A 16,827-nucleotide genomic window follows, 5' to 3' on the forward strand; every position below is an offset into this window, starting at 1 on the left:
GTGGGCAAGTTACCGGCGACGATGAAGTTTAGTTGGGCTCTCTACCAAGAACAAGTTGCAGTGGTAGATCTAAATGTGTTCAGCGACTACATGGCAAGGATTTCTTCTGCTGCAAGCGGGGTAACATTGTTCACAAACGTTTCGCAAAGAATTCTCAGGGAGGATAGAAATTGACCGAAGGAAAGATCGTTCCTAAATACGCACATGTCTTCCAACAAGCCAAAAGCGAATTGTTGCGTAGAGAAGAAAACCGACTCTGATGACGGAAAGTTGAAGGAAAAAACAAGCGGAGCGAACAGTATCAGATCGTGTTTCGTTTGTAACGTTGACAGTCATCGAATCGAAAATTGCACATCATTTAAAGCGTTGGACCTGGATGGCAGATGGAAAGAGGTGAAAACGAAAAACTATGCGCTCGCTGCCTTACGTCGCACGTACGATGGCCCTGCAAAGGGGAGGTTTGCGGAATCAACGAATGCTCAAAGCGACATCATCGTTTGTTGCATTACGATCCGCCTACCGCGTCCAAAGCCATCAAGGCAGTAGTTACAGTTCATCGTCAGTTGGCATTGTCTACGCTCTTCCGCATTCTACCAGTCACATTATTCGGATCCAAAGGACAGATCAACACTTATGCGTTCCTCGACGATGGATCTTCCGTTACGCTCGTAGAGCAGTCGATTGCAAAAGCTGTTGGTGCCAAGGGAGAATTAGGGACGCTGAACATCGAATGGACTGGAGGAATCAACAAGACGATTTCCGGAACAGAAGTTGTAACAATGCAGATTTCTGAGGCTGGTAGAAACAAACGGTATCAGCTTTCAGAAGTGTACACAGTTAATAATCTGGGTCTACCGCAGCAGACTATGGACTATGCGGAGCTTACTTCTCGATTCCCACATCTCAAAATACTTCCAGTGCAAAGTTTTAAGTCCGCAGTTCCAGGAATTCTGATAGGATTAAGTAATTCTCATTTACTTGCATCGCTAAAGTTGCGGGAAGGCAAATTCAACGAGCCAATAGCAACAAAGACTAGGATCGGATGGGCAGTATGCGGCAGCCTGTATAAACCACGAGTCAACACGATACAAAGACAACTCTATATGTACAGTGAGCCAGTTGACGTAAATTTACACGAGTATGTCCGCCGATTTTTCGACATTGAAAGTTTGGGTGTAGCTGTTGTGCCATCTGTGAGAGGTGTAGAAGAACAACGAGCAATAAGTATCTTAGAAGCAACTACACGACGGATAAACGAAGAGAAGTACGAGACGGGCTTGCTATGGAAGCATGATTACGTAGAGTTCCCAGATAGTCGACCAATGGCGGAACGCGATTAGCGCAAAATCCAAAGCTTTACGACAGCGTTCGGCAGCAGATAGTGGATTTCAAAGCCAAGGGCTACATACACGAGGCAAACGCTAAAGAGATTGAAGAGTTCGACATACGTTGCACATGGTTCTTACCGACAGGAGTCGTCGTAAATGAAAAGAAGCCGGGAAAAGTAAGAGTGATCTGGGATGCAGCAGCGGAGGTTGAAGGCTTGTCATTAAACTCCATGTTGCTCAAGGGTCCGGATCTTTTGGCACCGTTACTGTCCGTGATATTTCCATACCGAGAGCGGCAGGTCGCTGTGTCCGCAGATATCAAAGAGATGTTTCTGCAAATCTCCATAAGGAAGGTGGATCGTAGCGCTCTTTTATTTCCCTACAGAGCTTCTCCTGAACTACCAATGCGTACAATGGTTTCTGATGTGGCGATATTTGGAGCAGCCTGCTTACCAGCACACTCGCAGTTTATCAAGAATCTAAATGCAGCGGAACAGGAAGAGTTTCCAAAAGGTGCGGCGGCAGTGAGAAAAAGACACTATGTGGACGATTATGTGAACAGTCATGATACAACAGAAGAAGCGATCGAGGTAGCGAAAGAAGTTATCGAGGTGCACAAGCGAGCGGGATTTCATATTCGCAACTGGATGTCTAGTGCTGTAAGCGTTATTGAGAAGTTAGGAGAAGCGAATCAGAAATCGTCAAAAACAATGGTGTCAAAGACGGATCTCGAATTTGATAAAGTATTGAGGATGGCGTGGATGCAGAAGAAAGATGTATTTGTATTTACGCTACAGTTTAGTGAGAAGATGAGCGCTTTGCTAAATAATGCCACGACTCCCACGAAGAGGGAAATGCTTCAATTGGTCATGAGCATCTATGACCCTCTAGGGTTGGTGGCGTCAGTTGTTGTCCATGGTAAAATCCTTATTCAAGAAGTGTAGAGGACAAATATCGGATGGGACAGCAGAATTCCTGAAGAGATCGCTACACGTTGGAATGATTGAATATTGGTGTTGAAGAAAATAGCACCAGCTAGTGAAGCAAACATATCTTGTGCCAAGGGCAGCGGATAGGTGTTTGGAATGATCACCTTGTTGATCGAAAACTTACAGTCGATCACCATCCTGATTCCGCCGTCCTTCTTCACTACAACAATCACTGGTGATGCTCACTCACTTGCATAGATCGGTGTTATGACGCCATCTTTCTCTAAACTCTCTAGATGTTCGACTACTTTGTCTTTTAAACGTAATGGAACGTCATAGGCACGCTTGAAAATCGGTGCTGCTTCTTTTTTCAACACTAGATCTGCCTCAAAACCTTTGATGGGAGTAAACATAGACTTACAAAACACATTGGCAAACTTACTCTTGATATCTTCCATGACACGTTCCTCTGAAGTCGGCAAAGACAGCTGGTTCAGGTTTGCACCACTGCCAAACGTTTTCCTCCATTCAGGGAAGAAGATATCCAGCCAATCTCGTCCTAACAACGGTGTAAACGAGCTTCCACAGCGTAAAACAACCAGTTTAACGACCTTTCGTCGTCCGTTAAGCTCAACCGTTACCGGAATCTGTCCTTCAACAATCAAACGACTTCCATTGATCACTGCCAACTTCTTCGTACACTTCTGCAACGGAATATCAGCGAATTCTCCCTCGTACGTCTCTCTACTGACGACGGAAACTGCAGCTCCACAATCTATCTCCATATCTACTCGTACTCCTTCAACCAATACTGTAAGGAAACACGGTTCGTTGATTTTTCCGATGGAAGAGATCAACATACAATCCATCTCCTCATCATCCGAGATAGATCTGTTCAGCCGACGACGCAAACTCTTCTGGTACTCTGTCAACTTCGGCTTTGCTGCTAGAGAATCCACAAACTTCACAGATTTCTTCACCTTATCCTTCAAGTCATAGCAGAAGCGACGTGTGTGACCATCTCTGCCACAGTAACTGCAGTGAAACTTCTGCGATCGGGATGAAGAACGATGTCCACGATCAAACGAACCAGAACGACTACGGCTCCTAAAACGCTTATTTGGTCCACGACTTCTACCACGGGATCTACTACGTGAAACACCACGCTCTTCTCGCTTACCAAGTCTGTTCAACATACTCACACGACCGGACTCTCGAGATACCAGCTTTCGATTCACTCCAGCTAGCTCCCTGTTGATGATGATCTTCTCCGCCTTGGCTAGCGTCAGACCTTCCTCATCAAACAAACGTTGTTGAACATCCGGGTCGCGAATGCCACACACAAGCTTATCGCGTATTGCGATGTCCTTAAATTCGCCAAACTCACACATCTCCAGGGTTGGGAAAAATCAAATTTTCGAAAAATCTAGAATGATCAAGCTCACCCGCGATTTTGCTTTTAAATTATCAAGTGATTTAAACTCGCCAGCGATTAAAAATCGTTTGAAAATCGTATCTTGATTTAAAGTATTTACCGTTACTCTTTTAACTATTTTTCCTTACTAGCATGAAACTATAACGCCAAATAGAAGATATAACGGGACTGTTGACAATTAGCTATTATTAGTAAAGATTAATGATTGAATGAAAATTCTCTGTTTATTATCGATTGAGTACAAAATTTGAGAAGTTGTCGCCGGCGACAACTCGCCTACTGTTTTCACGTGAAAAGTTTTCACATGAAAATTGCAATCATGATCGTCTGATAATGATTAAGCACAACACTGCACATCTCCGCTTGTAGGTTCACCGCGAGAATGAAATCCTCCGCACTTTCAGTAGAACCTTGCACTCGTTGATAAAACTTGTAACGCTGGATCATGTCGCTTTCAGTTTTGTCGTATCGCTTCTTCAACGCATCGGTGATCTCCTGAAACGACACCAATTTCAAATCATTTCCAGGAAACATGCCGCCAAAAACGATGCCTTCTGTTCATTCGCATCCGTCATCTTATTGTCGATGAAAATCCAGTCCATCTGCTCCAGATACTGGCTAAACGGAATCGTGCCGGGTATGTACGGCTCAACGTGATTCACTAACGGCATACTGACAGCGATGAAAACGACGAAAACTGTGAAAAACGATTTATTAAATTATCACACAAAACCAAACTAAAAACTTTTTTCAGTGTAATAATCCAATAAACTTGATCGAAACAAACAGTTGACAAATTTATAACAAAATTTTCAAAGCTATTTTGTAAACCTTTTTGTTCAACTTTTTAAACGATTTGCCCCACAGTGCAAAACATAAACTACTTTCTGTGTCAAACCAAACAAACTTCAACCGTTTCGGATCAATCGTATTCAACGACAAACTTTATCAACGAAACAAACCAAACGTGAAACACAAACAAACCAAAACGATGTTGTTGCTCAACACAAGCATAAACTGTAGTTGCTATTAAACATGAGCATAAACCAATACAACAGTATCAGCGTTGCGAAACAAGTTGCAAACAAACTGATATACACTGTGCGTTGCACTACACTGTTGTTGAAACAAACTCTCGTACGTGACAAACTGTTCGGCTGTGACGAAACAAGTTCTAATTAGCTATTATTTATGTACACAAAACCGGATCACTGTACGGAAACAAAATGAAACACAATTTCTTTGCTTGCTAGGCACAAGAAAATGGCTCATAAACTGGTTTTTAACACTTCAACGGCTTGCAAAGTAAAACACAATTTTCTCTGTTTATTTCCACTTTTGAGACGTTAATTTGTACTTTGCAGCAAACCTGTGTTAAAACAAACCAACTCCTTGCAGTGTAGGTACTGCTACCGCGCAGCGCAAACTGTTGCTCCTCCGTAGGCAATAAACCAATCAATCGCCAAACGGATGAATGGCTCGCTCGCAGGCTACTTGAATGGGAAACCGGACTACTTGCACTAATTAGCACTTCCCGGGACGCGAAAACAAAATCTCCACCTCGTTGCCACTGTAATATACTCGTGGGAGATTGGGTTCTTTAAACGATATAAACTAATTACTATCGAGACCGTGTTACTGTAAGTGATACACGTAAACGCGCGTCTGCTCGGGTGTGCAGTCAGTGATAAAACTGAATCTTTATTCTTTCGATTGCCACTGCTGTACCGGACAGCCAGTGGTGTAGCTATGGGCGGATACTACAGTCATGTTCGAGCTCCAACATTTTGCGCCACGGCAAGTGCTGGCAGCGTTTGTTTACGAAAGTAACAGCATTGCTAAATCGTCTGGAAAAGTATTCGCACATCTCTTAACATAGGATCCCTAGTATTAACATACGGTGCAAAGTACCCCATTATCCTGCCAAGAAGTCATCGGATAACTGAATTGATATTGGACTTCTATCATCGGAAATACGGTCATGCTAATGATGAAACCGTAGTTAACGAGGTGCGCCAGAAATTTCATGTGCCTCGGCTGCGTGTAGAAGTTCGACTTAGAAGAAAACGCTGCATGTGGTGCCGCGTGTACAAGTCTGTACCTGTTCCCCCAAAGATGGGACCACTTCCAGCGGTGCGATTAGAGCCAAACGTACGTCCGTTTACATACGTTGGCGTTGATATTTTTGGACCGTATTTGATAAAAGTGGGTCAAAGTGCAGTGAAGAGATGGGTTTGTCTATTCACTTGTCTCACGATCAGGACTATTCACCTTGAAGTAGTTGCCAGTTTATCCATCGATGCGTGCAAGAAGGCGCCCAAGCAACCAGAAGTTCGGATAAGAAGGGCTATTTTGGCTTAATCAGCTCTCATTTTAAGTATTTTTTCGTATGGTGGGAGCGTAAAAGTGAACTTTAAAGTTCCGTTTAGGATGCTTGGAACTTAATGTGAACCATAGTGAACCAATTAGTTCGGTTAAGAGTAAATTTAAGTAAAATCTGAACTTCTGGTTGCTTGGGCGATAAGGCGGTTCATTGCTCGACGGGGATCGCCTCGGGAAATCTACTCCGACTATGGAACGAATTTTGTAGGAGCGAACCGGGATCTTCAGGATGAGATAAGCAGGATTCACACTGAACTGGGAAGCACATTCACGAATTCCCAAACTCAATGGCGGTTCAACCCGCCAGCTGCTCCTCATATGGGGGGTTGCTGGGAAAGAATGATACGTGCAGTGAAATCAGCACTAAGCGTAATTCCACTAAAGCGTAAGTTAGATGACGAGCCGTTTGCAACGGTATTAGCTGAGGCAGAAAGCATGGTCAATTCAAGACCGCTAACGTTTATACCACTAGAAACAGTCAGTCAGGAATCGCTGACGCCCAACCACTTTTTGTTGCTGAGTTCCAATGGCGTACGGGAACCAGAGAAGCTACCGGTGGATGCTGGAATGGCGTTGAGGTGCAGTTGGAACATGGACAAACATACATTAGACAATTTCTAACGTCGTTATCGATCAAAGTAGGAGATCTAGTTCTTGTGGTCGACGAGAATGTGAGGAACCGATGGGTTCGTGGACGAGTAATCCTAACAACTCCATGAAAGAACGGAGTTGCGCGTCGAGCAGATGTGGAGACAACTGCTGGTATTTTGAAAAGACCAGTGACGAAGCTGGCTGTGCTGGACGTAGCAGAAAGAGGTGACACCTAACCGGAAGTTAAGGCGACACGAGGGGGAGGATGTTCGCCGCAACAGCCCCTTGTACCAGTTATCAGTTACCACAGTTGCTAGCGACTGAGCGACTCTACGTACAACGGACGATCCGAAAAGCGTGACCGTCAAACTATTATCATCGAGCAAAAATGAAAATATAAACAGACAGTAAACAGATATAAGTAAAGTGAGCTGCATCAAAAGTTTTAGTAAATTTATTGTGAAGGATTATTATAAAGGTGAATTTGTATAATTTTGAAGAAATCAAATAAGAAATATTGTTGTGAATCAGGTATTGAAACTTTATGAGGAGACTGAAATGTAAGTGAACTTGCTAAATTGAATACTAAACCTCTTTTGAATAAAATTACTTTTTAGCTTTAACCTGATCACAACTAAGTTAAAGTTGGTTGATTTGCTAAGAGAACTCCCACTAAGCCTATCGCAACAGACACGGTCCAACAACTTATCCTATTCGCGCAAAGTAGTGGCTTGGGTGGAACAATAGGTGACGACCTGAATAGCAAAACAAAATGTTGTTACCGGAATTGTGCAAAATCAAGTGTGGATACATTGGGTCGTATGAATAAAAAATAGTAAGTTCAACTTTACTACATTTTCAGTAGTAAACGTCACTTGTGGAACATGTTCGTTTGAATAAAAGGGACTTTACTACACTACACATTTCGAACATACTACAAACAACTGATTCGGTATGAATAGAACAAGAGTTTCCCAACAAACATTCACTAGTTAAACTAACATCAGTGTGATGATTTAATTCAGCGCTGTGTTGAATTATGTCTGTACTATTTCTTATCACAACTTCTGTTCTAACTTTGTTCACACAATTTTGGCGAAGTTATACTGCCGCTAACCGCAAGTCGAGCACATCTGTATATGGAGGCCCATATACAGATGTGCTCGACTTGCGGTTAGCAGCAGTATACAAATACAATATCTCATTTCGAAAAACAACTTTATTAACTGATTCGTTAAACCTTTAATAAGCATTTTACTAAACCTCAATTCAGCCACATGTGAATTCTTCGAAAATAATAACACATAGAAGGTAACATCATTAAGATCTCCAATGAACGTATTTTAAAGAAATTGCTATTTTCATATGATCATTTTAAAATTTCGAACTGCTGTCATTTTATCATCTGCCGGTAACGTTGTCATCCGCACCATCCTTGATTTGTTAGATATGGCTCACTCAACGCATAACATAAATAAACTTATTGCTGAATATGAATCATAATTGGACTCTTATTCAATAAGTCGATCTGTCAAACTACAGTTTGTTAATAACTGTACAAGATTTTTATTTCAACCATAATTCAGCCAGTCATAACCATCGCACACTAGGAAAAATACGTAAAAATATTGTCGATAAACGGTAAAATAAAATCCGTCCCCAATGCTATTTATGAATTTATGAAAATAAAATCAATGTATATTCAGCCTTCCTCAGAATCTCTTGAAAAACGGTTGCGATATGATTGTTAAATGCTAAGATTATTCCAATTTCATCAACATCCATGCGATAATATTGGGATTCCACACATCAAAGATTCAATAATTTTCCGACGTTATTCTGAAGGACAAACACTAGTCACGACAAACAGGTAGGCAGCGGAATCACCAGGAGAATCAATACCGACGGGAACAAGGGAAACAACCCGGGACTCTTTCAGAAACCGCGTGAGCAATGACAAACTCGAGCGAACGATTAACACTTGTTTATTCTTCGGCGTATTACAATGGACTGAGGGATAATGTATTTACTCTTTCTCTTTCTACTATATATGTGGTGGCTGCTGTCAGTGCCGCCCATAGGTATGGGGACAGATGTCGTTCTGCCGACACTCCTCCTCGACATCGTCAGCGGCTAATGCCACCGATAAGGCCCATCATGGTTGCAAACTTTTGCTGCTTGATGTAGCCGAGCAGTTTAGTTAATATGTCGGCAACCATAGACTCGGATGGGCAATAGCGAACGGTTACCAATCCTTTGTCGGATAAATCCTTGGCGAAGAATCTTCGGGTATCAATGTGTTTGGAACGCCGTGATGTTCGATCTACAGATATAAAGTCGATGAAACTGATGTTGTCCTCGAATACAGATGTCGGCTCTTGTTGGTTCAACCCGAAGTCTTCCAGAAGTTTCCGAAGCCATAGCAACTCTCTACAGACCTCGGACAGCGCAACGTACTCTGCCTCCATACTGGACAACGCCACGTTTGTTTGCTTGCGGCTTGCCCAGCAGATTGTCGCTCCTCCTATCTGAAACACATAGCCGGAGTTTGATTTGCGGTCCCCAGTATCACTACTCCAGTCAGCGTCGCTGTATCCAATGAGCTTGAAACGATCATCAACGTTGCACGAAAGTTTTAGTTTGTACTCCATCGTCTTCGTTAGGTATCTAACAACTCGCTTCAACTCTAACCAATCAGCTTCAGTCGGTTCTTTGCTTCGTCTGCTGAGGATCGACACGCTTGCCGAAATGTCGGGCCGCGTATTCACTGCCACGTAGAGTAACGCTCCAACAAGGCAATGGTACTGCTTGTTGTCTGGCAACGCCTTACTGCCTTCTCTACTCCGGTAGTACCCTATGTCCAACGGGACATTTGAACCTTTCGCGCGATCCAGTCCAAACCTGACAGAAATCTTCGAAATGTAACTCTTTTGGTCCATCGCATAGAACCCGTCTTCATCTCTGCTGATGCGTATTCCGAGGAAACAACTAACGTCACCTAGTGACGACAATTTCACTTTCTTTTTCAGCTGTTTCTCGATTTGGTCAATCTCCTCCTCAACTTCACTTGCAACGATTATATCGTCAACGTAGATCGGCAAATACACCAGCTTTCCGCCTACACTTTTCGTGAACAAACACGGATCTGCCCGCGACTGCTGAAACCCGATTTCTTCGAGAATTGTACGAATCGTGTCGTTCCACACTTTGGCACCTTGTTTCAGTCCGTAAAGGCTTCTCTGGAGACGACACACTAATTTTTCCTCACCACGCCGTACGAAACCTTTTGGTTGTTGCATGTACAACTCCTCTCTTAGCTGACCATGCAAATAGGCACTTTTCACATCTAGATGGCGCACTTTCATCTTCTTCTTTCCAGCTTCTTTCACTTTCTTTTTCAGCTGTTTCTCGATTTGGTCAATCTCCTCCTCAACTTCACTTGCAACGATTATATCGTCAACGTAGATCGGCAAATACACCAGCTTTCCGCCTACACTTTTCGTGAACAAACACGGATCTGCCCGCGACTGCTGAAACCCGATTTCTTCGAGAATTGTACGAATCGTGTCGTTCCACACTTTGGCACCTTGTTTCAGTCCGTAAAGGCTTCTCTGGAGACGACACACTAATTTTTCCTCACCACGCCGTACGAAACCTTTTGGTTGTTGCATGTACAACTCCTCTCTTAGCTGACCATGCAAATAGGCACTTTTCACATCTAGATGGCGCACTTTCATCTTCTTCTTTCCAGCTAGGTTTAACAGCGTTCTCAGAGTCGTTTGTGTAGCAACAGGAGCGAAAACATTATCATAGTCAACACCAAATTTCTGCGAGAAGCCCTGTGCTACTAGTCGGGCTTTGAACTTTCTAACATTCCCAGCACTGTCTTCTTTTTTCTTAAACACCCACTTACTACCTATAACCTTCCGCCCTGCGGGTAGTTCAACCAGGGTCCACGTGCTATTTTTCATCAGTGAGTCGTATTCTTCGTACATTGCTGATTTCCACAAGCCACTTTCCGAACTCTCCATAGCTTCTTCATACGACGAAGGATCCCCTTCTACGACCATCGCAACATCCACAACAAAATCTTCGAATCGTCGCGGGAGAACTCCTCTTGTTGATCTTTTCTCTTTCCGCTAGGGAGGGATACCTTCCTCTTGGTCGTCCCAGCCGTAAAACTCATCTTCGGACTCATCAATATGTTCATCTTCTGCTGGCTGCTCTCTTTGCTTCAACGGGGACGTATGACGATTGTTTGGATTTTCTTCAGGTAGCTCCTCGTGTCCACTCGACTCCTCCTGGCTAAAACTTCCAGCTGCTTGCGTCCATCCATCATCTCCGATATTTTCATATTCGTCCGGTTTCATTTCGTGGGAACCATTGCGCTGTTCTATGAACTGTGCATCGCGACTGAAAGTTATTGTGTCGGTATCAGGGTCCACGAACCGGTACGCTTTCCGATCTTCACAATAGCCGACGAAAATCAACTTTCGGGCCTTGGCATCGAGTTTGGATCTTTTCACCGCTGGAATGTGGACATAAGCCGGACTACCAAATATGCGGAAATAACTCAATACAGGTGGACGCCCACACCACTTCTAGTATGGGGTTTTATCGATCACTCTAGAAGGCAGCCGATTTTGCACATAGGCTGCGGTCATTACAGCCTCACCCCAATACTTCTTGGGCAGATTTGCGTCGAGCAGCATACAGGAAGCCATCTCTTGTAGCGTGCGGTTCTTACGCTCCGCAACACCGTTTTGCTGCGGGGAGTACGCTGTTGTGTATTGTGCCTGAATCCCTTCAGCTGAGTAGAACATTTGTAATTCTTTATTGCAGTATTCACCGCCTCCATCCGATCTGATGACGCACGGGGCTCGACCGAACCGTGTTTTGACGTGGGCAACGTAGCACTTGATGCAGTTAGCTACATCTGACTTCCGGACCAGCAAACATACGACGGTTTATCGGCTGAAGTCATCAATTAACGTCAACAGATAACGATTTCCTCCTGGAGTGGTATTTGACATGGGTCCGCAGACATCGGTGTGGATCAGGTCGAGGATTCGACTGGCCCTATTACTGGAAACGCTAGGAAATGGACAACGAGGGAGCTTACCTTCTAGACACGTTTCGCACACTTGTCGCAATCCGCAATCCTGCACCTGGATATCTTCTGCTATTCCGCATGTCTTCAGGCGATCAAGCACTGCCGGATCTCTGTGCCCTAACCGGCAATGCCAAACATGTTGACAGTTCTTCGTATGATGCACCTCCTTACTTAGTCTGGCGACTTCCACGGTCTTCAGGATGAATCAGAGTCTATTATATATAGAGTTACGCAAAGAGTGAAGCCAAATCTACCTATTGAACTGTCAAACCGTCTACCTATCGAGCAAAGTAAACAAATGATTGTTGGTAAGGCGGAAGTATTGTTATCGCCTGATGATTATTATGGCGAATTAAAACTCATGAATTGAAATGTATTAGATTTGTTCTAGAAACAGCTTTAAAAAACTTCAATACAGTGATCGTTCGCTAATTGGGGCACGACCTCACCCCAACTAGCGAATGCCGTTCGCTAATTGGGGCGTTTTGACAAGCGTCAATGTTGTTTACTTTTTGCATTGAACAAAGGAAAATTTTACGCGCCACAAAATATCGATCCCGCCAAACACGGAAACAAAACGTCAACTCGTTTTTGAAATCGTATTCTGACGTTTAGCTGCTTTTTAATTGGGTTTCGCCCCAATTAGCGAACCCCCAACTAAAAAGCGCCCCAACTAGAAAAACCCCAATTAGCGAACGTTTACTGTACACCCCCCAATAAAGTTGCAACAAGAAACTCACGTGTTTGCACTCTGTAGGTGACTTTGGTTATCGAATTAAAAAGCTTTAAAAGTGATCACTCCCGTGAAGTCACTTGAAGGGTTGAACAAAAATGAAAGTTTTCAACATAATAACAAGAGCATCATTCAGAATAAGAGTAAGAAGATCCTCTTTGCGCAACTCTATATAATAGACTCTGGGATGAATAAGCTTCCGTGCATTTCACCTAATGCAACCGTCTTGCCAGCTTCACTCAGTATCGAACAGTTCAACCCCAGAAAATACCCTGCAAAACCTTTCTGTGTCAACTTGCGGATGGAAATCAGTCCAACGCCGGAATGTACAACACTTGACTGAGCTTTACTTCAAAAACGTTTCCTGCGCAATCTACGTATTGGACAAAGCCTTTGCCCATTCCGTTGGACTTTGATACTGAACCGTCTGCCAATACCATTTCAACGCACTTGTTATCGTCCGACCGTAAAGAATGCTCGGTTGTTCGTCATGTGACAAGAGCAGCCACTATCGATATACCAGCAGTCCTTCCGTCGACCGCTGCCGATCGTAAAACAGATCGGATTTTGTTTTTCAACGGTCTGCTTCACATTCGCATTATCCTTCTTCACTTTCACTTTATCGGCCCTTCCGCTTCTAGAACTTTCATCACTTCTCTTCGGCCGCAGCTCACGGCAATCTCTTCGGAAATGACCCGGCTTTTTACACTGATAGCACACCTTCTGTTTCTGTTGCTTTTTCCACTGTAGCTTCATGGCTGACTCACCAGAACCCGCACTATGATCAGACCGCCGCTGGTATTCATCCAGCAACTTCTGTTTCACTAAAGGCATGGTTAAGTCCGCCTCCGGCCGACTTTCCAGTGCCGTCACGAGGCCACCGTACGATTCCGGTAAACTTCTCAATAACATAGCAATCTTCATTGCATCATCCAGAGCATGACCTGCACACGCGAGACGATCGTAAAGTTCTTCAAGGTCAAACAAATGCTTTTCCACATCTGCTCTCCTGCAATTAATTTTGTTCAACCAGCGACGTTTGATATTTCTCATGTGTTGACAAAAGATATTTTAGTTACTAGATAAAGATTGTCGCTGTCGTCGCTGTCCGGAACATCTTTTGCTGGCAAGGATAGGGGAGCTAAATGTCAAAGAAGGAAAATCCATACGATTTGACAGCTTGGTACCCAACATGTTCCGGACAGTAGAACGAAGAGAACCGAAGCGACAATCTTTATCTAGTAACTAAAATATCGTTTGTCTTGACCATCCCTAGTTTTCCATACAAACTTGCGTCTTGGATTTTAAAGCCGCGTTCCAATTTTTTCGAAAAATTTTGTTACCTTTATTGGTCACTAGAGACCCCAAACTTCAATGAATTTTTGGTTTCATCTTAAAGCGCCATCCAGCGTTGCGCACCCAGTCAACATAAGATCGTATATAATAAGTAGAATGTTCGCTCATGACTCTCTTGAAATTTGTGCAAGTCAACGGTATAGAAAATGAGGAAGTATCTTGTAGATGGGTTCAGCAATGCGATTAAGCAGTAGATTCTACAGTCCAGCTTATCACCCTCTTTTTAAATGAAACACACGACACATTTCATCCACTCCTGGCGACAAAACTCCTACTCCCAAAACATTCTGCTTACTAGTAACCCTATAACCATTGATTATTAGAGTATTTCTAGTGCTAACCTAGTGCAGCGCATTAACCAGTGCCTCACCAGCGAATGACATGTGAATTATATTAAAAACAAAATTATGTTTAAGCTCAAGTTTGATCCTCTGAAATGACCACCACTACCAAATCACCACCAAACGACGTGTGAATTATTTTAAAAACAAAATTAGGTTTAACCTCAAGCTTAAACCTGTGAAATTAAATAGAATTCTGTTGCTTTATTGCTTAACTCGTATTTTAGACAGGTGTAATACCAAGTCATACCGTAGTAACATGATGTACTTTGAAATGACTTATTTGACCACTTCTACTAAATTGATTACACGATTGAAAATAATATGTATTTTATTTCTCACGCAGAGTCTTATCATCCAACAACCAATGACCTTCATTTGGAAACACGCGTGCGAGGAAATCCAGTCCCTACATTAACATGGTCATGCGATGGAATTGTGATACCACACAGCACAGAAAAGTTCGAAATCTTTAATCAGCATTACTACGAGCTTGGAACAAAAATCACTAATGCTACTCTCATTATTAATAACCCTCAACTGAAAGACAGTGGTAAATACATCTTAAGGGCTAAAAACGAAGTGGGGAAAGTAGAAGTTATACGGCAAGTTAAAATAGGTTTACGATCCGAACATCTTAAAAAGAAAAGGATGGGTGATGTAGTTATTCAAAATGAAGCTCCAAGGATAATACCAAAACCACCTACTCCAGAACCAGAACCTGAGCCAGAACCAGTAGCAGAACCAATTATTGAAGAAGAAATCGTTCAAGAGGAACCAACAGAAGAAGAGGAAGAAGAAGACGAATGGTGAAGACTGTGAATATAGAAATGGGACCATCATTCATGTTTTAAATGCATCTTAGAGTAGCGAATTGTTTATATTTAGCTTGGTAAATTAAAGTCTCAATAAGTTATAGTACAAATTCCAATATATTTGAATATAAATCTCAAAATAAATAATAAATAATACTGAGAGCTTTTATAAATTTGGCTAATTTTTCAAAAAGCTATCCAAACTTCAATATTTGTAATTTTCTATTTGGATACTACACAGAAAAAATATGGTTTTAAATGTATGTTCATGCACATATTCGAAGCATGCACAAAAACGTAACATTCAATCAATTTTACTGTTCTTTTACACCTAAATAAATTTAAACCGTGATTGCTTGTGAAATTCAGTTAAATTTAATAGAATATCGAGTGTTATAGTCGGTTGTTGGGTTTAGCTGCAATTATACACGTAGTTTAATTTTCAAAATGATTTGCTATGTACAGTCAATGCTTCTTCTTAATTATAGATAGTAGAATCTATAGATGAGCGAAAGCATGGCTGAGTCGATTTTTTTGCCCGTGCGCACGCGCATATGACGTCACAGCCCTTAACGTTTCCATTGAAATCGTGACGTCATGCTCGTTTGGAGACACGTTTGACAGTTCGTTTGAAGACAGAGGATTTATCTTCGCTCATCTATATATTCCACTATCTATATTCTTAATCTTAAAAGTATGTTTGCATTATGCAGCGTACACACCAGTCAAGCAGTTTGACGAACATTGACTCCGCCCCCAAGAAAACTCTTCGGTTGCTACTTTGTTTGAACGTGTGTGAAGTTGTTCGAACAACCATTTGACAGTTGGCGGCTCGGTTGGAAAAAAATAAAACGGTTTGATTTCTGTTTGAGTTGTCGGGGGCGGAGTCAAGGTTCTCCGATCATGTTTGAGCATTTGTAGTGAAGTTGCACAAACCCCCATACATATATTGTTTGATGATTGGTGCTCAAGTTGGCGCTTCGGTCGTTCATGTGTGATATTGTTGGTCGAATAAATTGATTGTTCGTGCCCCTGTTGGTAAAACTTGATGGATGTTTAAATAAGCGGGAGGTGGAGTCAATGTTGGTCAAACTGCTTGACCGTGTGTATGTTCCATTATATACACGGTTAGAAAAAAGTACCTAATATTAGGCAGAGTCTATTATATTATCAATTCAGTGCAAATCCGAATTATAGCCGCTAACAAAGTTGGATTTTTCTCACAATTCGTACGTTAAACCTAACTTCGGAAGTGGTGCGCTGTTTTCATTTGGTGATGTGCTATACAGCGCACTACTTCCGAAATTAGGTTTAACGTATGTGTCGTGACTGGTCATCATTTTGGCTTGAGAGCGGCACTTTAAGGAACGCTGCTTGTGATTGCACAAGAGGGATCCTGAAAGCGTTCACAAAGGAAGACAAGTGTTTGCAGTCTCTCTTGTCTCGGTCTCTTTCCTGGTCGGCGTCCGAGTCAAGAATGAGTCGGTATGCCTGCGGTCCTTGCCCTCAATGGCAAGGGAATAAACGATCTCGCTCGGTCTCGCAAATCCTCAGCCGGAATGGCTGCCCTCTTCCTCGGTCGGCGTCCGAGTCACGAATGAGTCGGTATGCCTGCGGTCCTTGCCTTAAATGGCAAGGGAATAAACGATCTCGCTCGGTCTCGCAAATCCTCAGCCGGAATGGCTGCCCTCTTCCTCGGTCGGCGTCCGAGTCAGGAATGAGTCGGTATGCCTGCGGTCCTTGCCTTAAATGGCAAGGGAATAAACGATCTCGCTCGGTCTCGCAAATCCTCAGCCGGAATGGC

General features: G+C 42.9%; 1 protein-coding gene across 1 annotated transcript in view; it reads left to right on the forward strand.

The window, feature by feature from the left end:
• Nucleotides 1–15,196, forward strand: part of LOC134211770 (muscle M-line assembly protein unc-89-like) — a 213,058-nt gene extending 197,862 nt beyond the window's left edge. Inside the window, exon 7 of the mRNA XM_062688993.1 lies at nucleotides 14,555–15,196. Coding sequence (XP_062544977.1) covers nucleotides 14,555–15,021 — 467 coding nt within the window. The 3' untranslated portion in view covers nucleotides 15,022–15,196. The remainder of the gene's footprint in view (nucleotides 1–14,554) is intronic.
• The last annotated feature ends 1,631 nt before the right edge of the window (nucleotides 15,197–16,827 follow it).

The sequence above is a fragment of the Armigeres subalbatus genome, chromosome 2 (assembly GCF_024139115.2).
Source record: "Armigeres subalbatus isolate Guangzhou_Male chromosome 2, GZ_Asu_2, whole genome shotgun sequence".
NCBI lineage: Eukaryota > Metazoa > Arthropoda > Insecta > Diptera > Culicidae > Armigeres > Armigeres subalbatus.